This window comes from Erpetoichthys calabaricus, chromosome 11 (assembly GCF_900747795.2).
Source record: "Erpetoichthys calabaricus chromosome 11, fErpCal1.3, whole genome shotgun sequence".
NCBI classification, from domain to species: domain Eukaryota; kingdom Metazoa; phylum Chordata; class Cladistia; order Polypteriformes; family Polypteridae; genus Erpetoichthys; species Erpetoichthys calabaricus.
Genome location: NC_041404.2, coordinates 58,673,101 through 58,698,279, shown reverse-complemented (window position 1 = coordinate 58,698,279; position 25,179 = coordinate 58,673,101). Strand labels below are relative to the sequence as shown.

The 25,179-nt window shown below is 36.1% G+C and overlaps 1 protein-coding gene across 1 annotated transcript in view; it reads left to right on the top strand.

Moving 5' to 3' along the window:
• Positions 1-447: 447 nt before the first annotated feature.
• ankhd1 (ankyrin repeat and KH domain containing 1) overlaps positions 448-25,179 on the top strand; it is a 198,412-nt gene continuing 173,680 nt past the window's right edge. The window contains 1 exon segment of the mRNA XM_051934204.1: positions 448-898. Within this exon segment, the coding sequence (XP_051790164.1) occupies positions 623-898 (276 nt within the window). The 5' untranslated portion in view covers positions 448-622.

Below are 25,179 nucleotides of genomic sequence, written 5' to 3'. Positions count from 1 at the left end.
CTAGGTTAATACAAAAACGCCTGTAGGCGGGAATAAATATATTCCAAACGGTTAATCATAGCGACGTGGTCTAATCACTTTTAAGTAGAAAATTAAAGAGACCCACCCTATTCCATAAATCCTAAAGCAACCTTTACTTACTTACATACTTACTTTTTTTTTTTTTTCGGGGAAAGAAAACTAGGCGGGTCTTTAAAGGCGGGAGATGGTGATTGACGTGGTGATGCACCTACCGCAGTGCTGAATTTCAGTTTCCTCGCGTTAAACCTCAGGGCGCCCGCCTCCCTCTGTAGATGTTTCTCGACCGAACTTGACGGCGCGTGCGAAAGATTTAACAGACATGTACCTCAGCCAATAGAAATGTAGAATGGGGAAAGTTCTCTCGCTTTGATTGGAATGAGAGTGGAAGAGGAGGAGGGCGGGAAGGTACCGGAATGGTGCGCAGTAGGTTAGGTTGTTAGAAAGTTAATGGCTGGGGGGAAAGGGATTCTCTTCTCGTCTCGCTTCAGGAGAGTTTCGGGATTTTCTGAAGTAAAAATATAGTAAATAAAAATAAATTAGCTATCCGAAGAAAATAAAATACGGTGTTGCGTTTATAAAACTACATATTACACTGGGAAGTATGCAGAATGCAGTAGCCGGGACGGCAATGTTGACGGACGGCTTCGAGGACGAGATTGACTCGGTGACTCCGCGCTCCCCTGCGGTAGGGATGGGGGTTGGAGCTGCCCCAGGAGCCGGGCTCGGCGGCCTAGGGATCGGTGTCGGAGGAAAGAAAGTGCGCCTGTTCGGAGAGGCTGGCGGGCCCGCTTCAGACCGACTGGATTTCAAGCTGGCGGCGGCCGCAGTGCTTTCTTCTGGCCCGGGATCCGGCAGCGACGAGGACGAGGTTTCTGAGGTAAGCTTAGGCAATGCTATTTGCTAACCCCCTCCCACTTACTAGGGAAGCATTACATAAAACACAGCCCGGGCTCACAACGTGCACCGCCTGCTTAATTTATCGAGTTCTTTTCTTACGAACGAGTTTGGTTTGGTTTATTTGACGAAACGGTTAGCGTCTGGATGAAAATGGCTGGCTTCATGAGACTATCGCAGCGTCAAATGTACAGGGGCCTAGTAGTAGTGGAATTGCACATCCACCAGGTGATCCAGTGATCACACAAGCGTTTCATACAAATTCTGGTGCAATTACGTCATTGGGCTAGCAATATTTATGAGTATTTCTCCTAGCGAAATGTTTTTTGTACATTTTCAGCGTTTCCCGGGTTAAAAAATTGTGATCGTGCAATGCTGTAAATGCTGATTAAGGAAGGGAGGGTGCCGTGCAGTGCAGTGCTGTGGTGTTCACATACAAGATTGCTGTTGCCCAAGCGTTCACATTTTGCGGCCTGCTATTTACCGTAGAGCCTGCCCTTTTTACCCGAAAAGAAAATACTCGTGGATTTTGGGCATTTAAAGGTGTCCGATTAGACAACCGATTTTGTCTTTTTTTTTAATCCGCCTAATTTTTTGGAAGGTCTGTGAATATTTGCACAAAGCTGTTTTCAAAACGTCAAGTAAAGTCACGAGATGCCAGGTTACAGCGAAAGGGCTGACAAACCGTATTTGATTCAAGTTTTGTAATGGATAGCGCTTATAATAATTTAGAAGTCAGGTTAGATCGGATTGAAAGCTTGGTGGTTACGATCGTAATGAACGGTACTCGCGATTCCAGTGCGCCGCTGTTGGGTTTTTAATAACGTGTTGCAGTATGTCCTTCTGTAAATTTTATCAGTGTTTTCTTGCCTTATGGATTTATATAAAAATGAAATAGAAGCAACATGATGCAGGCTTGAAGTGTACAACTGTCGCAGGATGGGTGTCAAGTGCATCTAGTGTTTCATTTTGCTTGCTTAAAGGTGATTAAGAAAATATTATCACGGTTTTCCGCAAGATGATTTTTTTATCATTAATGTTGCAACTGGAAAAAAAAAGTATAAATCTGTAACTAGGGAGTCTCTACATGTGAATGTTTTAACGTCTGTCACCTGAGCTCGGAATATATTTCGGACAGTGTAATACTCCAGACATTTTCACTTCTGCAGACCGTTGTGTGATTCCATATTAACTTTATAAGATACTACTCATGGACCTGGTACTTTTCATTGTCGGTTCAAAACTGTAAAGTGCAGGTACACGCAATAGATTCTTTTTATTTCGGCAGTTTTATTCTTGTATGTCGCTTGTGAAAAGGTGATGTAATCTATTACAGTTCAGTTTGTGTTTGACGGCTTTTTTGGGGTTAGGATTCTGGATGGAAAATGTGTGGACATCATCAAATCCCATAGTTTTGTAAGGCAATGAAGGTGGTTAGCTGTGAACACCTTTTTCTGCACATACTTTTTTCCAAACTGTCAAACTGTTGGATTAAAGTTGATACTTGTTTTGATGCACCCTTACATGCTGGTAGGTTGACAGTGTTTTAAATTTTAGACATAAATTTTAGTGATATTTATCTAGTATATGTAAAAATGACCCTATCCCCGCCCCCCAGCCCAGGAATCCAAAATTGGAAAGTTAACCATGTTTGTCAGTTCACACACCCACATGGCATAGTGGTTAGTGATTTGGATTTCAAACCTTGATGTTATAGGTTCAAATCCTGCTGCCAACACTTTGTGACCATGAGCAAGTCACTTCACCTGTCTGTCCTGCGATAGGAAAAACAAAAGAAATGTAAAAGTCTGCACATTAAATGTCCTAGGTAACCTTGGATAAAGGCGTCATTCAAATAATGAGCAAAAGTAGGGGCATAAAGTACTATTTTTTTGGGCTGTTCATAAGAAAAGCAATGATTTACTTCATGCGGTAGAAGTACATAAGTACTGAGAAAAGCGCTATATAAATGTAATGAATTATTATTATTATTAATAAACAAGAATAGTGTCATCATATATTTGAAACATTCTAATGTGTGCTTCAATTGAAATGTTTAAAGAGTAAATAATCTATATTGAAATAGAAATTTGTCATTTTTTGCCCTCCGATAGAGGTCTTGGAGTGCTAGATCCAGAGTGAAGGATCAAAACTAACATCATATTCGTAATCGCTGATCTTGAAAAAGTGTAAAACGATACCCCACATGCTTATGTTTTAAATTTGCCATTTTTCACCTTCTGGGAGTGGCTCAGAGAGAGCTAAGTCCACTGGTAAAGAATCAGATATCAAAAACAGGATCATATTCATCATCGGCAACCTCAAAATAGCTTAAAATGACACTTTCACTTGCATATATTACCGATCCCCATTTTTTTGAATTTTTGATAAATGCAGTATTTTGCCCCCCTTGTCACCAATTAGATGGTAAACTCTTAGAGTCAATTAATGTGACATGCACAACTTTAAGACCTTCCAGTCATTTTGCTGAGGATACCTGTTGGTTTAGTCTTTATCATAAGGGCGTTCTTTCCGGCATTAAATATGATCCAAAAATGACCTTAAATTGACTTTTTTTTTTTTTGTCTTTTGAGGGCTAAAACTAGTGTGGATCTCCAAAAACAGCTCTACACTAGACATCCAAACAACATGAATAGTTTGTCTTATTTTGGGGGTTTCTCATAACACTAAGTTGTGAGGCGCCAGACAGAAAAAAAAGGAGTGATTTCAAAGCATTCATTAATAATTCTTATGAACACAAACATTTTGTAACTAGAATGTTTCTACTTCTTCGTATTTTTATGTGTATCACCTGCTGCTCAGAATATATTTTGAATGGTGAAATACTCCAATCACTTTATGCTGTTGTATAATTCCACACTAAGTCTAAAAAATGTTAATTCTCCAAATGATTAAAATAAATTCTTGTTGATGACACACCCTTACATTCTGCCATTTGACGTTAGTTTGACAGGGCTTTTACTTTTTCAAAAATTTTAGAAACTATTAACTATTAGTGATATTTATTTAGCTTATGGAAAAATGTGTGAAAACGAATTTCTCCCCAAGCCATACAGAATTTGAAAGGTAAATGTATTGGTCTTTTCACACATGTCTGTAGTTCTAGGGTGTTGTACCATCTTAGCAATTATGGATGTAAGAAGGGGCCAGAGTTGCCTCGCAGGCTTTCGTATTGTAATCTTTTTAGTTAGCAAATTAAATGTCTCATTTTGCTTGACTTCTCATTACATCTGTACAGGGATTTTTTTTTTTTTGGTTAATGTTTTTGAGAAAATCAGTAAACTGAGAGAGAGTCTACATGTTCATGTTTTTATGTCATGTTTTTAAGTTTCTCACCTGCTTCTCTGAATATATTTAAGATGGTGAAATACTCTAGACATTTGCATTTCTGTAGACATTTCTATAATTACAAAATAACTCACAAAAATGTTCATTCTCGAAGTTATGCTACATGCACTTCATGCATTTAATTGCAACATTGAATCTTTGATGATGATTGTCAGTTAAAACCTGTAAAGTGAAGGGTCCCACAACTGATTATTTTTTTATATTTATTTGTTTGTCTGACACCTTTGTCAAAGATAACATGCAACATCCCAGATACAATTGGTTAAATTTGTTTTTCCAGTTGGGGCACAGGCAGGTGAAGTGATTTGCTCATGGTCACACAATGTCAGTAGCAGGATTTGAACCCAGAACCTCAGGTTTAAAGTCTTAACACCTCAGCCCTTATGCCATGTTACCTACTAGTAACCTTTCATCATTGTTTTAGCAGTGTATATTCTTATATGGTGTACATCCATATTTGTCAGTTTTATCTGGGTTTGATTTTTGACTCAAGACATGTGAAGATCATCAAACCCCATGTTTCATAAGAGTTTTTCAGTATTGGAGTCTTTAAGTCCGAAGACCTCTGGTTAGGTGAACTGGCCAACTGAAAATTGCTATGATCGTTTTCCAGACTATCAAATTGTTTGTAGGATTTAAGTTTGTTCTTGTTTTGATAGGCCTCTATGTTCTCATATTTGACAGGGCTCTGTGCTCAGAAACTTAAGACACAATTAACTATTAGTGGTATTTATCTAATGTGGAGAAAAATGTATAAGAAATTAACATCTTCCCAATGAATGCAATTTAAAAAATTTGTATATTTGAAAGTATTTGTCTATTCACACACCCACATACATATTTTGAAAGAGAGATAAAAATTACAATAAAGATTTTGTTTGAAATTAGTACATACTATTAAAGTAATCAGTAATACCTCATTGGTTTTACTGTGATAAATCCAAAGTGACATTTGCCAGAAAATGTATTTTCAAAACCTAATCATCCCCATGTTTTAAAACTGAGCTTATTTTCAGTTTTGGAAATTACCTGAATCCTGCAGTTGGGTAGATTCTTTTTATGTTTTGTCTGGTGTACTGTGAGCGGTTTTCAGATTGCAGTTGAAAGTTGACATCCCGGGATTAGCCATACAGAATACCAGGACATTCTGCACTACTGTACTGTAGCGGGCTTGTTCATTGAATGCAAATAATTCTGGAATGTGTAAGTAATGAATCAAAAAGCTGTATGAGTTAATGGAATAGAATTGACCATTTGAAAGTACTATTCTCCAAATCAGCCTCAAACATTTATATCGGACAATGTGAATTAATATGGCGCTATCTACTGCAGTTTTTTTAAATCTCAAATAAACACATTGCAGTTCTCTTGGGAAAAAAAGAGTTTAAATTTAAAATATAAGCATTAGGTTATATTACACTTAAGGTGTCTTTTGCAAGCATAAGTTGTTTTTGTGAGTATTTTCTTCAGTGTTAATCAATTTTTCTGTTTTTTTTTTTTTTATGAAAGGACTTCCCTCTGATCATATGATTGTTACTTATTACTTATAATAATAAAAAAAAATAACTACCTGACCACTGTTCTGGTTGTACAGTATATTTGTTTTTGACAGGGCCATAGTTATGCTTTATTCAGCATTACAGTGTGGTTATATCCATAAAGTATTTCTGATTTAGAATACTGCCACTTATAAGCAGTGCGTTTTATGAAAAAAAGTATCACTACTAGGTCCTCTTTTTAGCAGTGAATGTTTGTGTCTGTCTATCTCTCTCACTTCCTGAAGTTTTACTTTATTTTTTTTGTACATTTGCAGTCCTAGTTTAAGGTGTATCCTTCTTTCATACATGTTGTTTTCCCAAAGGCTAAATGCCTTTGGTAGCTTATTACATCAGCTATTTTCAATCTTGCTTGGGTGCAAGGCTTGATGCAGGCTTAGGAGTGGCACCAGCACATCGCACAGCCTACAAAGACTCGCATTCACTTTAGGTCCAGTGTAATTACATATTAATTCTGTTTAACGTGGAATACGTCTTGACAGCTAAGCTTAAGTTAACATTCAGCTAATAATTTAGGTTATTCTTCAGTTAGTGATACATGCACACTGGCCAGTTCATTAGGTACACCTTGCTAGTACTGGCTTGGCCCCCCTTTATCCTTCAGAACTTCCGTAATTCTTTGTGGCATAGATTTAACAAGGCACTGGAAACATTCCACAGGGATTTTGGTCCATATTGACATGATAGCATCACAGTTTCTGCTGATTTGTCGGCTTCACATCATGATGTAATTCTCCTGTTCCACCACATTCTATATGAATTTCTGTCTGTCTGTCTATATATTATATAGTACCTTTCACATCTATCTGTCTATCTATCTATAGGTGCAGTACAGTATTGAGTACATCAAACTTTTTCTCATGTAAATCAGTTTGAGATGATCTGAGCTTTGTGACATGGCATGTTATCCTGCTGGAAGTAGCCGTAAGAATATGGGTTGGACATGGTCAGCAATACTACTTTGGTAGGCTGTGATATTTAAAGAATGCTTAATTGTTACTGAGGGGCCCAAAGTGTGCCAACATCATTACAGCACCACCAGCCTGAACCATTGATTCAAGGCAGGATGGATTCCTGCTGTCGTGTTGGCGCTAAATTCTGACCCTGTCATCTGAATCTCGCAGCAGAAATCAAGACTCGTCAGATCAGGCCACTTTTTTCCTATCTTGCATTGTCCAATTTTGATGAGCCCATGTGACTTTTAGCCTCAGTTGCCTGTTTTCAGCTAACAATAGTGGCACCTGGTGTGGTCTCCTGTTGTAGCCCATCTGCTTGAAGGTTCTATGTGTTGTGCATTCAGAGATGCACTTCTGCATACCTCAGTTGAAATGAGTTATTTGAGTTACTGTTGCCTTTCTGACAGCTCGAACCAGTCTGGCCATTCTCCTCTGACCTCTGGCATCAACATGGCATTTTCACCCTGCAGTGAATTGCCGCTCATAGGATTTTTTTCCCCTTTTCAACCATCACATCTGGCACTTACAACCATGCCATGTTCAAAGTCACTTAAATCATATTTCCTTCCATACTGATGCTCTGTTTGCACTTCAGCAGGTTGCCTTGACAATGTTTACAAGCATAAATATTTTGAGTTGCTGCCATGTGATTAGTCAGATATTTGCAGTAACAAGCAATTAATCAAGTGTACCTAATAAAGTGGCCGGTGAGTGTATATGTAACATTAGTGTGATTTTTTTTTTTTGGAAAATATTACTTTGTGTCTGTAAGCAAAGATGGCTCCTTCAAACTCAGTCCATCCAAAACAAGGTATACTGGGTTCTATGAAGTAGACACTTGTTTGAAGTGGCATTTATCAAGTGTGTGGGTTTTATTAGATTTACAATTAATAAGACAATATGACATTGACAAGTAAGTGGAAGTTCAGGATTGCATGGTTCACTGTTAAAGTAGGAAGCCTAGCTTCCGTGTTTGGGAAATAGATGATTCATGTTAGAGTCAGAAGAAATTATGTTTGTCAACTGAATAATTAGCATATCGATATTGCAGGAAAAAAAAAAATCTTTCTCTCCTTTACCGTGTATTGGATAAAATGAGTGCAGAGAATAGATGGATAGATACAGAAGGCGGGAGACACATGTTCTGAAATGTAATTCACTAATCTGTAAATTGAATAACCATATAGTAGAATAATGCATCGTAGATGTCAAACTGATTAAAATCAAGCTTGGTAAGTGTTACAGATTTTGGTGATTGAGTCAGTACAGCTGCTTCATTTATTAACCTCTGTAGTTACCAGTGAAGTTCTGAAAAAGGCATAAAATTACGAGTGGTTTTGTACTGTAGGAGTCATTATTAACTGCGTAGCTTGAACTGATAAGTGCTCTTGAAAACTGATGTTAAACGTGGAAGTGCCATGCATGATATGTAGGTAAAAATGATTTGTTCTCCATTTAACGATCTGATTGGTGATCAGTAAATCAATTTTCTTTAGAGTCTGCTTTTCTACGCTTAACGGTAATTTAGTTATAGTGCTCCTTTATGCTAAGTATTAAGTTACTTGAGGAAGCGCATTTGCCACTTTGCTGAGAGAACTTCATGTAAACTGAGACTGGACAGTCAGACTTTAGGACAGAGTGAAGATGGGGTAGTTTTTTTTTCATTAAAAACTGGAGTAACAAACTATCAGATAAGAATCTTGGGACTCATCCTATGCATGGAGAGGAATGACAGACATATTTGATTTCCAGCTGTCCTTGGAATGGAATAATAGAAATGTGTGTCATTGGGAGGAATTAAAAGGGAATCTTGTTTGAGTTCAGACCATTTCATTTTGTCATTTAATTAAAATGGCACTCCTTGTCTGAATGTGAAAAGTAAGCAAACTTTGTTTAGCATAGTATTAGAAACGGAACAAATAACATTTTGCCCACACTGCTTAGTAAATTATAGACATGTTAGCTTAAAAGCCAAATTTGCATATTTTTAGGTGTAAACTTGTTAAGCATGTTAGCCTTGTGTTTTCTTGATAAACATTTTATTAAAATTGTGGCTTGTAACTATGGCATGCATTTTATTTTCTTTTGTACATAATTCAAATGGCATAAATATGTTGTGTACATGTTTTATGAAAGTTTTAATAAAGTATGTGTTTGAAAATAATTTTGTTTTAGTATATTTTATGGCAACTGTACAATAAATCTAGAGAATTACATACAGAATTTTATTGTTAATATGAACAAAAGCACCTGTGGTGTGCAAATTAATTTTTAGTATAATATAGAACAAAAGGTTTCTACATGGCTGGTTATGCAGGGGCCTAGTTTGGAGGAGGAGGAGGTAGTGGTGGTGGTGGTGGGGGTTAAAAGGAAAAATGAGATTAGCTTCTTTTAACATGGAATTGGTGCTTGGTATTTAGCCCTACAAGATCCTGATCCCTGAATCTCTAGTAGAAATATATATAAAATGTGAACAAGCTTTTTTAAGAGCTGGTAAATATACATTTAGCTTTCTCTATCTAGCTATAAAGTGATAAGCTTGCTTAGTGTTAACAGAACATATTTTATTATAATGGGATATTTCACAGTATTCTTCACTTTTAAGTACTAAAAAGAAATGGGTGGGGGGATTACTCTAAATGAGTGTCTTCAGTACTGCATTAATCTGCCTCTAAGGGCATGGAACAAGAATTTAACTAAAAAAAAAATTCCATTTACTTCTGCCACTTTTTATGTTGTTTTATATGAGCAAATGTGGTTTTAGTTTCAAGGCAGTTAAATGAGTCAGGGTGTTGCAGTGGAAAACCAGCTTTCCTCAGTGAGTTTTGCATATGTAGCCTTTCTTATTTGAAAATGACACTGCAGCACTTGGCCATAGTACACCTGCTACCTGTTCTTTCGTTCCAAAGGTGAGCCTAGGAAGTTGATCAAGGTTGAACAATTGTACATAAATAGTCCCTCACTTATTCGGTTGTTGCAAGGTATTGGCTCAGTAGTTGTGTACACAATTAGTTTTTAGAAATACTTTAAAAAAAAAATGAAATGAAAATAGTTTAATTTTTGCTTTAAAACAACATATAAACATAGGAAACTTCAGTTTCTGTATTACATCTTGCCTGAAGAAGGGGCCTGAGTTGCCTCGAAAGCTTGCATATTGTAATCTTTTTAGTTAGCCAGTAAAAGGTGTAATTTTGCTTGGCTTTTCTCTACATTCATAATGGCTAACACTGTACAACACCCTAGTACTACGCTTTAAAACAATAAATTTAATTAAAGTGGATGCTCTGTAATGACACTGAGGAAAAAAATGTGAAATACTTTGTAATCATCCACTTCCTATTTTGATCATTTTATGTAATTGTAATGCTCTTCTGCTGGCAGATGAATGTTCTGTAGGTTCTACGTAACTGCTTAGCATTTAAGTTGCATCTGTTTAAAGTTCGAGCTCAGTCATGCATATGCATAAAAGGTAATTTACAAATATTAATATGTTATGAACTTGCAGTTACATTTTCTTTGTTTAATACTTGGTGCTCCAATAATTGCTCAGTAGCTATGTAAAAGAGTGAAATTATATGGTGAGGCTCCTATGGAATTAAGCAAAATGCAGTTTAAAATAATAGACTAGACATGCAGGCATTGGCATACCCTTCCCACTTGATTGAAGTTTAAGGTAATTGACTTTTCTGTGCAAGTATTGAGAACATTTTTGTAGACCATTATGTTTTGAAGACTTTCTTCAATCCATAGTGTCAATTTACCAGTTTTTTTTCTGTCATAGGGTCGGTGCAAAACTGGTCTCTTAATTTTTGATATCCAGTGCTCATGAGGAAGAATGAAATAATTTTTTTCAATTCCAATCTTACTTTATCTCATCGTTTTTTTTTTCTTTTTAGTAAGCAGTGTTCTTGAAAATGAAATGATAAAGCCCTCGCTTTATCTTAATAGTTTTAGTAGGTTCAGAATATTCAGAAATTGCTGGTGGTATTGCCCACATGTAATTCATATGTAAGGTTATAAAATCTGCCTCTTGTAGCCTTTTAAAATGCATTTCTTTGTTCTTACTATTAGGTTGTTAATGTGTTTATAAAGCTGCTGGGTATTGTGTACTTTCATCACAAAATGTTAAAGGAGAACCCCCCCCCAATGTTATTAATTTGATGAAAAAAGTCTGCTCATTATATCATTGTAAATGTGTTGGCCTTTTCACTTGCCACTAAGCAGTTAGTGTGTTTTGACAGATCCTGAGTGTGTGTTGCATACCCATCATGCCTCTTTTTTTAGCAGAATGTTGACAGTATAGGAATATGTGCCTTAATAAGGAAAAGGATAGTCAATTTACTGCTTGTGCAAAATGTTATTAAATTGAATTCTAAGAACTAGAATTGAACTCTTCTATCTAAAAACAGTGTGTTAAATGTATGTAGATGTGATAAAATATTCACATCATACTTGTAAGTCAGGAAAAATTCCATACCTATGTAGGAAATAAATGTATCCTTAGTTCTGTTATCAGTTAATAGGGTAATAAAAATCACTGTTTTAACTGAGTAATTTATAAACCTGCACCAGAATATTAGATGTTGTGGACTTGTTTCTTAATCATGCTAATAAAATATCAGATCCTTCAGGGTCTGGTCACTCCTCTTGTCTACAGTAAAATAAATCTTGTTTTAATCTTAGACAAAAATGTTGTTGATTATCAGTCATAAGATTTTTTTAAACCCCTCTCTAGAACAGTGTAAAATCCATTATTCATTGTTAACAAAAGTAATCTAAAAGATGAATTGAAGACAGTCTCACTATCCTCTGATCATATGATACTTGCTTGCTTATTTTAAGGAAGAATTTAGGACTTTATTAGTATTTGGTTGCGTTCATATGTAATTTTGAAGCAATATTATGCATGAAATAATGTATTTAAAGTAGTCTTCTGTAAAACAAAATTACTACGAAGTTGCAATGACCCTGGAGTAAACTTTTTAAAAACATATTGTTTGCTAAAAGAACAGTTGTTTTAATAGCTGTAATGTTCAAGTACATATACACATTTTCCAGTTTGTTAAATCCAACCGATATTTAATATAACCAGACTGCTCCATTAGAACAGCCAATCATTTGGCTAGAAAACAGTACATGCAGACTTATCGGATAGAATGTGTGACTTTATGGGCTTTAGCTTGGGTGTGATTGTTGTTGTCAAATGTGATATTGGTTTCAGTATTTTTGAAGAAGTCACCCTCTTGGGCTTTTCTCTTACTGCAGCCTATAGAGTTTACATAGAATAGTGAAAATTGCTGTTATTACTATTAAAATATACTGGACACTAATATTTGTTTATAAGAGAGGTTAGAGCACGATGGCTAAAACTGTTTAGGATAAAAGAATGGCTGAAAATCCTCTAATACAAGATTTTTACAACAGTGGTGTGCAGATAAGAATCTTGGAACTCAATAACAACAACCTTGAAGCACATTGGCTAAGGCAGCAGTTTTGTAAGAATGGGACAACAGTTGGCATGTGTCTGGACTGATAAATTTTTATTTCTCCCGTAGTATGCCATTGGTATGTTCAGAACCTGTTGTAAATGGCATGAATTTATTGATCCATCATTTTTTGAATTGGTTGTATTAGGACTGTCCAATCAAATACATCTTATTTGATGGTAAAACTAACATTTGAGTATAAAAGAATGGTTGCTTTACCTTACACTAATTCCAGCATCGTCTTATTCCAGATAATGCAATATTATGGTGTTTTACAGATCTGTTTTTACACATTTTTCCGTGATCATACTCTTCATAATGTTGAACAGTAACTGGTATTGTCATTGAAAGTCATAGTGTACCAAAGTATTATTATTGACCTTATGCATCTTTGCACGGCCACAGTACACCATTTTTTAAATGGAGATGTCCTCAAGATATTTCTTGTCCCAAAGCACAAATCATCTCAAGCAGGAGCCACAAACTTGTCAGTGACTTTCTACACCATCCCCAGATTGCAATTAAATCTTTAGTGTGAATTGGAACAGGAGATTTCTATCTAAAAACTTCCAGAAAACTGCATTTTGATATTGAGTTAGCATGAATCCTTTTCAATTGTATTCAACTCCATCTTGTGTACTTGTAGTACCTGGTAGTAGATAGATGGATCTAGGAATGTAGCCACAAGGTTTATAAAGTAAAACAAATGAGAAATTAATCATAATGATTAATGTTTCAAATCTTTATTTTAAACATTTACCCAAGCAGATGAACATTACAGTGTTTACCATTAGACCATGCACTAGTCCACATACACATTTATCTTTGCTCTATGCAAGGTGAATTGATCTTCATGTATCATTTGTGTAGGAGATTTCCCTGATACTTCTTTCTCAGTTAGCATCTGATGAGTATCAAAAACTCTTCAAGCACTGACAAAACCCATAAGCCCCAATATGTGCAGCCCAGTCATGAGAGACAAATTTCATTACTGTGCACTTTTATGGTATTTATTTTGCTTTTTTTATCAGGTGTTCTGCCATTTGTGTAGCTTCAGTTGAATAAAATTAACCCCAATAGCACTGGTGTTAATTGAGCATTATTATATTTGGTTTCAGAAACCAAGCCATCTGATGCTACAATTCTATCTGCCGTTGACTTGCAGCTTTACTTAAAAATCTTCATTCACTGTGCAGACATTATTTACACATCGTTTTTGTATGCTGAATATTTTGTGGATTTAACATACATCTGCTTGCTTTCTTTTTTGTGTTGTTGCATTTCTTGTCATTTTTTTGTGCGCAAGCTCTAGTTTGAGGAGCTGGTCTGTGACAATGGCAATAATTCCTGATTGTTGGCAAAAGGTGTTTTTTTTTTTTTTTTTTTTTTTTTTCCCCCCAACATTGAAGCATTATTGTGATTAGTTACCTAGATAGCAATTTTGGAATTTTCCAGATTCCCATGTGAATGACTCAAATGTGATCTGATCTTTGTCCAAATCATAATAATAAAGACAGTGTGGCTCAACTGTACAGATAATTATACTGCAGAAACATGAACTGGAAAAAAGAAAGAGGGAGTGTAATTTTTTACCTTTGCAACCTTTCCCTACCATTGCACCACTGCTGCTGTACACTTTCCTCCTACACCCTTGTACCTATACCAGTATGTATAAATCAAGAAAATGAACATCAGCGCTACGTTTTGACATGTGGTGTATCGTTGTGAACCATATAATATGAAATGTTAAACCCTTAAATGAAAATTGCTTAAAATTTAAATGTTGTATATAAATATGTGATGTGTATGTAATTCTTTAGGTACACACTTAACTGTTTTGTATTATTGTTTCGTAATGTTTATATTATAAAAAAAAAAAAAAAAAAAAGCATGAAAATACCACCCTGACCAAAGCAATGCCTGAGGCGTATTCCTCGTTGCTGGTCTCTACTGCAACAGTTTTTTTTTTTTTAACATATTAAATGGGCTACATTAATAGCAAAAATTAATGTGTAAACTTTCTCAAGCCGTGTGTGTTTTAAAAAAAAAAAAAAAAAAAAAAAAATTGCCAATTTCCCATTGGGATTAATAAAGTATCTATCTATCTATCTATCTATCTATCTATCTATCTATCTATCTATCTATCTATCTATCTATCTATCTATCTATCTATCTATCTATCTATCTATCTATCTATCTATCTATCTAAAATTATGACATTCAATTTTGGCTACTTTTAATGTCAGCTGATGGGGCGTTTTTTTCCTTCAGGAATGCTTCCAGAATTGTTGGTTTGTGATTCTCTTCATAAATTTGCAGATAACAAACAAAAGAATTTGACAAATCTACTGTTACTTTTCTGTTTCGCTTATCATTTTCATCTTGCGAGGCAACAATTTTAATGGCCTTTTAAATGTGTTTAAAAGTATCTTTGAGTCCTTTGAACGTAAAGTTGGGTGTGGGAATTTCTTCTTCTCCTTCCTCTTGTTTTTTCGGTTTCACAAGCTACCATTTTGAATAACTTTTCATTAGTAAGATGGCCATTGTGTGCTTCAAGAAGATCTGTTTTGTTACATGTAGATGCTTCAACATTGAACTCTTTAGCAATATGGACAGTTTCTTCAGTTTCATGCTATTTGATAACCACAGGTTCTTCAAAATCCTTCAAAATCGGCAATTATGCTGATTTTTTTTTTTCTTGTTTTCTTGTTACTCATAGTTTTTTCTGAAATTCTTTTCCAAGCTTGTTTCATTAAGTTAATTGCATCTAAAACATTAAAGTTTTTCCAAAATTCTTTTAAGTGTAGGACCTCCTTATGTATCTATGGCTTTAAAAAGAGCTTCAAACGTTTTGTGTAAATAATATGCCTTAAATGTTGCTAGAACACCATGGTCCATAGACTGAAGGAGTGAAGTTGTATTGAGTGGTAAAAATTATTTTAACATTTGGATGGTGGTTTTGCAGAGCAGATTGGTGCCTGGGTTCCTTATCCAAAAATTAAAAGGACATGCAAGGCAATTGTTTTGCTTTTGCAATATTGTTTTACCTCAGGAATGAAATGATGAGGAAACCAGTCTTCAAAAACTGAGTCAGTGACCAAAACCTTTTTATTAGATTTCCATATGAGTGGAAGATTATGTTTCAGAAAGTTTTTTAGTGGTCTTTGATTTTTTGACGTAAAAGTGAGCAGTGGCTTGAGTTTGCAGTCTCCACTTGCATTACCACCAAGCATTATTAAAGTTAGGCGATCTTTTGCAGCTTTAAAGCCAGACCTCGATGATTCTTCTCTTGTAATATAGCTCCTTGATGGCATTTCTTTTCCAAATAATCCTTTCTCATCCACATTGAAGATTTGAGAGGGCATGTAATTTTCTTCAGTTATCTTTTCTAATTTTTGTGGAAAAGATTTTGCTGCTTTGTTATCTGTCCTGGCTGCTTCACTTTGGAACTTAACGTTATGCTACCCTGCTCACTACTTATAGTGCGTAAACCATCCACTGCTTGCAGCAAAGTTTTCTTTGCAGTCTTCTTTTTTTTCTCCTTGAGCATCGCTAAAATGGATAACGCTTTTGTACAAATTATGGCATCGGTAACGGGTGAGGGAGCGGTGGATGTTGCTGTCTCCAGCCAATGTAACTTAGCCTTTAGCTCGGCTGACTTATCCACAAGCTCGGACAGTGCTTTTGGGCCATGTATTTGCAATTATTTGAGCATTACTACTGCAATTACATGCAAATGTTTAAAAATTATGAAAAATGACATTTGTTCAGTGGTTAATGCTGATGCATCACAGATCCTGTGTCTGTGTGAATTTTCTTCAAATAATCCATGCAACTGTTACGGTTCTGCCTTTGTCCAGAAACGGTTTCATCAGCCTTATGACCTTAGTCTCAGAAAGTCTTTCTCCCATGGGACGACTGTGATCTTTTCCTGAATAAGATCAAATACATTTGCCTAGGTTGTGACCGGAGCTTCCACCTGCAGCTAAAGTCACTTCAGTACACATGTATTTTGTGAGCATGCCCATGTCGATCAAACAGAGGAAGCTCTGCAGTTTACTTGTGACTTTACACTGTAGGAAGATAAGTAAATAAATCAAGTTAAGTAACATTCAATATACATGGTGTTCATATAAAGACCATCACAAAACATAATCACAAACAGAACTTTGCACGATACCTTGGCAAGCTCTGTAAGCCGTGCTGTTTCATTTTCATTTCAAGACAGGTGTGGGGCAGACTGACTGGCAGGATGACACCCAACCAGTTGCTGCATCCAAACGGTGCCGTCTTTTACCTCTATGCCTGGTGCAGCTGTGTTATTCTTATATGTGAGTGGACATTTCTTGCGGGGAGGACTTCTCTTCTCATCCTCATCTGAGTTCGTCTGTTATAGCACATCTTTATTTGAAAACAGCAGTGTCAGATCCGGGGGAGCATGAATGCGATTGAGAGAATAAAACTGAATTAAAAAAAAAAAAAAAAAAAGCTAACCTTTACGAGTAGCTTATATTTACACCGGCTGTTAGACTCAAATCAAATGTATGTTTTCATTATATAAAAGTAACAATAAGAGCAGCTCACTACTAAAAACTTTTATTTTGGGAAGTGGCCAGGATCGAACCCGTGACCTGTTGATTATGAGTCAGTTATTACCACTATACTATACTCCCAAAGCAGTCGTGTCAACTTTTTTTTGTTATATTCTTGAATAAAAGCACACTTCTTTTGTTATACTTGTACCTTTTGTGAAAGTGCTTATTTGAAATTTGGACTTGAGTCTTCACACATTATACAATTAATGTCAAAATTTTGTCGTTAGTACTAAAACATGAAAAAAGTTTGTCTTTTAGGTATGTGTTCAACATTTCTTGCATTTCCTGTCATCCTACACTTGCATAGATCTTTGCAGACATGGAACACACATGAAATGCATGTGTTCCAAATAATGATATATTATTTACCCTTTACAGCTCCAGATACCTCACTCCCAGATAAACAAGGCTTGTGCTGGGAGAGCTTTGCCTTTTTTGCAGTGTTGGGGGGGATGGGATTGCAGGCTGCTTGTGCTGATTAACACATTTAAGGTGGGCCTGGATTATGTGTTTTTTCGTAGGCTTCAGGAATTCTAGTTTTAGTGTTTTGAGTGCATTCCATTTTAGTTTACAAGAGAGTTTTCCCGAGTTGAATAATTTAACATTATTTTAGTAAAATACATGTGTTTGGGACATTGTTAACATGCAACTGGATCACTTGATGTATTTTGTGATACAGGAAATGTGAGTTTTTTTGCACAAACATTTTTGACTTTGTTTGCTGTTGTTCAGCGTTTGTCACCATAGACACCTATCAGATACTTATCTCTGTTAAAAGAAAATGAGATTTCATTTTTTTTTTGCCTTTTGCTGCAAATTACATGTAATTTTGATTAGAGTATTCCTTTAATCAATTTTGTTAATCTGCACATTTATTATAGAGTTTTCATCTCTTGAGCCTCCATTCATTCAGTCTCCTTTCTAATTGTACCAAACTTTCTACGTTGTGTGGCATTGCTGGTCTAACGGATGTTTTTTGTATATTCCATTTTGTCTTGGAAACAATCCTTCTAGCTAGCTAAGACTTTTTTTCTAAAAGGGAAATTTGGCTTTTTACAGATACTTGCTCAATACACTAATAGATAATGATACTACACCAGAATGATTAAATAGAAAGAAAAACGTCTGCCTTGGTAGTTACTGTTTGAAGTGAGGCATTATGAAGGCGTATTGCCATTCATATAAAGGAACCCATATAGCATTTTTTGACACACATCTACTGAATAATTCATTGACTGAAAGTGCTCAGTGCATCAGAGAGGTTGTGAAGCATTGTTTGTAATGGCTCTTAGTTTTATTTTCATTCTCTCCTACGCTATTACCTCCACAGGGTCCAGAGTGTAGCCCATAACTGAGCCTGCCTTTTGTTACAGAGCATTCTGCTACGCTTTCATTTTTTTTTTCTTCATCCATTTGTCATTCTCTGCCTAATTTCAGCCTCAAGCCCACCATCTCTTTGAGGCAAGTACCGAAGAGACTCCACTTCTTTTACTTCTCAGCTTCACCTTTCCATTCTTTCCCCTCTCCACAGAACATACTGAGTATTTTGATCCTTTTAGAGCATCTCTTCATTTTTTTTTTATATTACATTTCCAGTTCCTCTGTTAGACCCCCTAACAGACAGTGAGCAAAATTCAAGGGAACAGGCTAGCTGTGTCCTGTTTCTTGTTCATGTCTGTTGTTTTGAAGGTGCATTTTCGTGGTCCGTAACAACAAAGAAATTGAAGTCATCAGTCTTTTCTCTCTTTGGTTGCATTGTTGCTGTTTATTATTCTGCAATAGACAAAGTCTGTTATTTTTGTGAATATTGATTCAGTATATGCCTTGGTTCTTTCATCTTGGGGCTTGTTAAAACAGTCTTAAATACTAATTTGGGAAAAATAATTGATTAGGTGTTTTGTTCTATTCTTATTTACCACTGTAAATGCATTCTTTCCTCCTTCTGGCTTCTTCACTAATTTAAACTACAGCACTGCTTGTGGCATTGTGACACATTGGTTCATGGCACATGATCTCTTAAATGTGCACAATGAATTACCTAGTTTAATATTGTCATTAAAAGTGTCTATTCTGTGCAAAACTGGTCTCAAATACAAAGCTGGGTGGGTTTTGTCTGCAGACTACATATCCTGGAATGATAATTAAATCCTAAGTGATAGCATTTTCTATGGTTAATTTGTTGTATATTTCATAGTACCGGAGTGAGTTCATCATTGATTCAATGTAGATTCACTAGGGGGGCACCCTGGTTACCATTGTATTTTACACCTGAATTGTGAGAAGAAGATTGTGGAGGACACAATAATTCACCAAAATGTATATCGGTTTCCACATACACTCATAGTCACTCTTGCTGGGCTAAGTTAGAATTACCAGGGTTTTGAGATATTTTAGGAGAACATGTTACTATGGAAATATTTGAATGTTATCCTCCGAAGCTTCAGGCCACCAGTGCTGTACACCATGCCATCATCCTTGTGAAATTACAGTAAATGTCTTTAGAAGTGGATGGGTATATAGATACTTGGTATTCTGACCTAATTAAAGTAATGGTGGTTACAGAATTAACTTTTTGTGACTTTGTAAATTAACAGATAAGTAGTTGTGACTGTAGTTGTAGAGTGCAAATCATAAAGTACTCTAGTAATAAAAAGAGACCAACCAATATAATAATTTGGAATATGTATGTTGAAAGAAAGAATGACCATGTACTGGGACATATGTTTTAGGTACCAGTAAACAAATGAGACTGTTCAGCAATGATAGATTCACTGTGAAATGGTGAATAATTGCCTTCCTTTATTAAAGGATGCTTATGGTTAAAAAAAATAATAAAGTGCAAATTAAGAGTAAAGTCTTTTTTTAAGAGTAAAGTCTGCAGTCATTCAGTCATCCACATGTCCAGTTCCTAACAGCTATTTTTGGGAACCGCATCAGCACATTTATCATTTTCTGTATTAATTATACATTTTGAAGATTGAACTCATACTGTACGTTTGTGAATATGTTTTAAAATCACAATACAAATTTGGAATATAATATAATACTGCCCTAGTTGTATGTCACTTAGAAATTGTACATAATAAAATACAAAGCATCTGTTCAGTTATAAGAATTAATTAAAGCAGTTTTGCCAGTTTTTTTTATAGTATGCAGCTTATTCAATTTGACTACTTTGCTTAGATGGAGATTAGAATTTTTTTAAAGTGAACAAATTAATCTTGCTTGAAAACAGTTTTATTGATTGGATTGGGAAAGAACTTTGATATGTAAGAAAGTTGTAGTTGGGCTCCAGACAATATTTCCCACAAGGAAATTCCAAACAATATTTCTAACAAGGACATATCTCCTAAACCAAAGCCTGTACCATCAAGTAAGATTTTAAGGTGCTGTAATCTACACTTAAATATTTTCTATGCAACATAAATATCAATTATGAACAAATTGCAACATAGCTGCATTTTTAATTTTGTCCCGAGGCCTTGTTGGCTGTATCCCTCAATTGTATTCGTCTTTTACTTGTTAGCTGTAACTTAAACTCACTGTTTTATCTTTCTCAATTTTCATAATCTTCTAGAACAAGCTAACTAGGTATTGTGTGTGTTGCTTTGACATTTATTCATCAAGACCTCCGCCAGAGTCACAGGCCATCAAGATGTTAATATCCTTTAGTAAGCCAAATTAGTTGCATCAAAGTTGGCATAATATATTCTCTTGGCTTGTTGTAAATGAGAACCCTGGCAACAGAGTTCTGAAGATACTGCAGTTTCTTTAGAATACACCGTGAAAAGTCCATTCAATAAGTTATTGCAGTAGTTATAGAAATATATATAGAAATAAAAGTTAAAACACTTGGCATCTGCTAAGGTAAAAGGTTGTCAAAGTTTGAGCTAAATTCCTTTAGTGATTAAATGAAGTGATTAACATCTGGAACAAATGACAGGTAATCAGATGTAACTACCAGATTTGTAACTAAAGCTGAAGCCTGAACCAGGGATGGTATCAACCAATACCAGCTGAGCCTTATTCTTAATCAAAAGTATTTCAGTTTTTTCAATGTTTTTTTTAAATTTTTATAAAAAAAAATAAAAATTGAATGTCCGCAATTGTTGATATTATTCAAACAAGCATTAAGAGCAGGAAGTGGAAGGAGTATATGGATACTTGTGTATGGATATCATCAGCATAGTAGACATAGTCCAGGCCATGTGCATAAATAATATGACATAAAGGAGATCATGTCAGGTCAGGTTGGGGAGCATGCACTGGTAGAGTGCGTTGCAGCACCCACCACACAACGACACAGCTCGGGATTCTGGTTGGCAACCCCCAGGCAGACACGTGGTCCAGTCCTACCCACTGGAAATAACCATTTATCTGTCACAGCCAGGTGTTTCATGGGTGTCCCCTTGACCTGGTCCTGCCACTTGGGTAAAGGAGTCCAATAAATATTAAATGGTAGAGGTGCGAGAAATTCAGAGCTGCTGCACACCCTGAGTAGCAGGTGGCACTGGAATCTTATGAAGTCCTAGTTCAGCAAGCTGTCACCTAATAAATAAGACTCAAACCAATCCTAACTAAATCTTCCAAATTTGCTTGGAATTATCCTCTTTAATAAAATCCCTGTGTGCGTCCAGGTGTCCGTGTGTGAGTGTCTTCTGGTGAAGTGCGCATGCGCGGGGCATGGTGCGATGCGCGATATTACTGTCAGAGAAAGTTACAGGCGTTTTACGGAAATACAAACCAGTATTACGGCGAGAGGAAATTTAAAGGTACACAATACAGTGACTCATACAAGCCAGTATTACTGTCAGAGGATATTAAAGGCATATTACCGATGCGCACGCCTGTATTACCGCCAGAGAAAATTAAAGGTATATTACGGACGTTGAAGCCAGTGGATGTACAAGACAGTATTACTGTCACAGAAAATTAAAGACACACAATACACGGCAGCAGCCCACGAAGAACGGTCAGCTCAGCAAGTAAACATCAACAAAAGAAAGGCTGAAAGAAAGAAAAATACGACAACAAAAAGAATGAGGTCAAAGTTCCTTGCCATTAAATATAGACTGTTCATGCTAATGTTTATGCACTACTGTTCTAGTGCCCGTTATTGTAACGGGCTTAATGACTAGTTTAATATAGTTGCTTAGCAGGAAGATGCAAATTCAAATTGGTCAGCAAATACTGACAATACTAGCATGAATTCATGTAAATGTAGAATTTTTAAAAAATATGAGCAGCAGGTTCCTATTGTTAGCATTTCCTCCCATAAATCACAGAAAGACTTGTCTAGGAAATAATAAACACTGTGAACACTGTAGTTTGAACTAATTCAGTGTTTCTCTCTCTCTCTCTCTCTCTCTCTCTCTCTCTCTCTCTCTCTCTCTCTCTCTCTCTCTCTCTCTCTCTCTCTCTCTCTCTCTCTCTCTCTCTCTCTCTCTCTCTCTCTCTATATATATATATATATATATATGGCATTCGTAGTCTGAATCACAATCTGATTGTATGGGTGGTTACCTACCAGGGGGGTGCAGTGAGTGTGTACGCCTAATGAGCCCAGAATTAGGGCAAAACACGTGTCGCGTACTCTTTGCATTATTTGACAGTAAAAATATATATGTATATATAAAATTCTAAGCCTAAAAGTGCAACGATTTTATGTGATTTTTTTTTGTCACGCTTTAAATCTGGCTTATATTGCAACCTACATATATATGTTTGGTATCATTCTTTTCAGTTCTTTTTCCATTTTTAAATTATAAACTAAAATATCAAGAAAGTTGTGGTTTTGTTTCCTTCCAGACTGCAACTTGGGGTTGGGCACCAAAGGCGGCAGGGCGCTTGGCCCCGCTAGTTAGTTTATATTTTCACCTAAGGTGGTAACGTCCTCTGGCCAGACCTCATGATAGAAAACAGCAAAACAGTGAATGAGGCAAGGGTCTTTTGAATATCCCTGCTGTGCAGTTCCCTGTGTCAAATTTACAAATCTCATTCCAAGCTCTTTTAGTGTAAGATCAACGGCTTTCTTTAATTTGCTAATAAATGTCTGTAACCTGTGTAACCCTGTGGATCTTTGAGGTTGATGTTTTGAAATTCAGTCCTCATATAGCTGTTATGTGCTCTCCTTTGTGAAGTCGGTAGTTCAAGTCTCTCAAACTCTAGACATGTAAATCAAAATCAGAAACTTGTGTAGATAGATAAAAAAAAATAGTTGATTTAATTGCTCCAAGTGGGAGCTGTAGTTTTTTACAGAGGTTAAAGAACTATATAAATACTGTAACAAACTGCAATAACACCATCTCTCTAATACACGCAAGAATTACAAACAATGAAGATGAAAGAACAATCATAGTAAGGCACTGTAAAGGTATGTCATTATAGGTGCAAATGAGCCCCAGTGGTGTTTCTTGATGTTGTAGAATTGGTGGGCCTTTCATTAAGTGATGTTGCTGGATCAGCACACCATGTTATGGAGAATTTCACTGTCTACCCTAGAGTTTACAACATATAAAGCATGTTACTTCGCACTTTAATGAAAAGTGAACTTCTGAGAAAAAGTCTTTTCTGCCCTTTCATCTATAGTTCCTCTGTGTTACTACATCAGTCCAGCCTGTCGATGTGGATCCCTAAGTATTTTTAGCAGTACACCACATCCATACCCTGAAGGTTGTCTCGTGTAGTCTCTTGGGTGAGGCCAATGTCAATAAAACAAGTCTTGGTTTTGTTGATGTTAAGATGAAAACAACTCTTTGCATCAAGAAACAAACTTCTTCACATGACTCCAATCCTCTTTCTCATCCCCCTTGTCAATACACCTCATTAGTACTGAGAATATCTCCAAATGACATGACCTGGTGTTCTATTGTATTTATAGACCAAGGCGTGCAGAGTGAACTGAAAAGGTCAAGTTAATGTTCTTTCTGGTGCTCCAGTGTTCCGTGCAGACTGCCGTCTGCTGGACATATAATCCATTATCTAAGACACCATAGGCTTACCTACCTACGTATTGCCGAGCTTACCTCTTAAAGGGGTGGCTGGATGGTACTGAAGGATATTTACAAATCAAATAAGATCATTCCTATTGCATTGCCAGCTTTGTCTAAATGGGAATACAAGTCGTGGAGCTCTCTAGAAATCTCAATAGTTTCTATTTTATGCTTGTAGTGGTCATAACATAGCTTTCAGTTTTTTTTCAGCAGGCTGAACCAAAACGGGTTGGTTCTTCTGGAGAGCAAGAGTAAGCTTGGAGATATCCCAAAAGAGATCTTCCACTTGCTGCACAATTAGCATGATCTTTCCTTTTGCCAACTGTATTTTAAAGGCAGTAGCAAGGAGCTTCATTTGTTGATGCACAGCTGTGTGCTTCCCCTTTCCTGTTGATTTTTTTTAATTGGAGAAACACAAATAGTGCCTGGTAAATGCAAGAAAGCCAACATAGAACCACATCTAGACTACTAAGTTTTTGTTTAAAAACTCAGTATTAGTCTCTGTTGTTTGCCTTTTGTCCATGCTATCCCAGCATTTTTAAACCTAATCAACAAAAACTTTTGAAAACACTCTTCAGAGCAATATACTTCTGAAAATCCTAGCTCACCATTGCAATATGGATGGGTGAGAATATGGAGGTTTGAAAATGATGACTCTCTAATCACACTCTGATTTGTTTGTGTGTTTGTGCACATTGTTATGTAGCCCTTCCCTGACTTGGTCCTGCTCATTATTACATTTCAATCCGTGATTAGTTGCTCATTTTGTAAGAGAGCCATATTCCACATCATAGAGGACATAGAGGGGTGGCCTTCCATGGATTTGGTTGTATTACTTACCTGCATTCATCTAAATTGCATTTCATATAGTTTAGATGCTGCATACAAGTACAAAAGACAAATAATTTACCAGTCACTACAGTTTTGCAATAAATCCTTTGATAGATGGCATTACCATCTCCAAAAATTTTTCTGATGCACGTTGCCCATTGTAGGTGTATGTCTGCGTCATATGTGTTTTTGATCATTTGACTGTGAGCAGGGATTCTTTTGTGAACAATGTGATCGTGCTAATGTAAATGGAGATTGTTTCTGTTTAAAATCTATTTTTAAATGAAAATGTAGCATTAACTGCTGATAGACACTATATAGCTGAACTCTAAACTAGCTGTCTTGAGCTTGTGTTTAGTTTTTGTCTAAAATGATACATTTTTCGTATCCCCTGTCAGCTCAGTTGTTGGAATAGATCTGACAACTCAACTTTGCCTGTTCAAGTCTTTGGGGTAAGTGATTAAATGAAAGTGGATGTA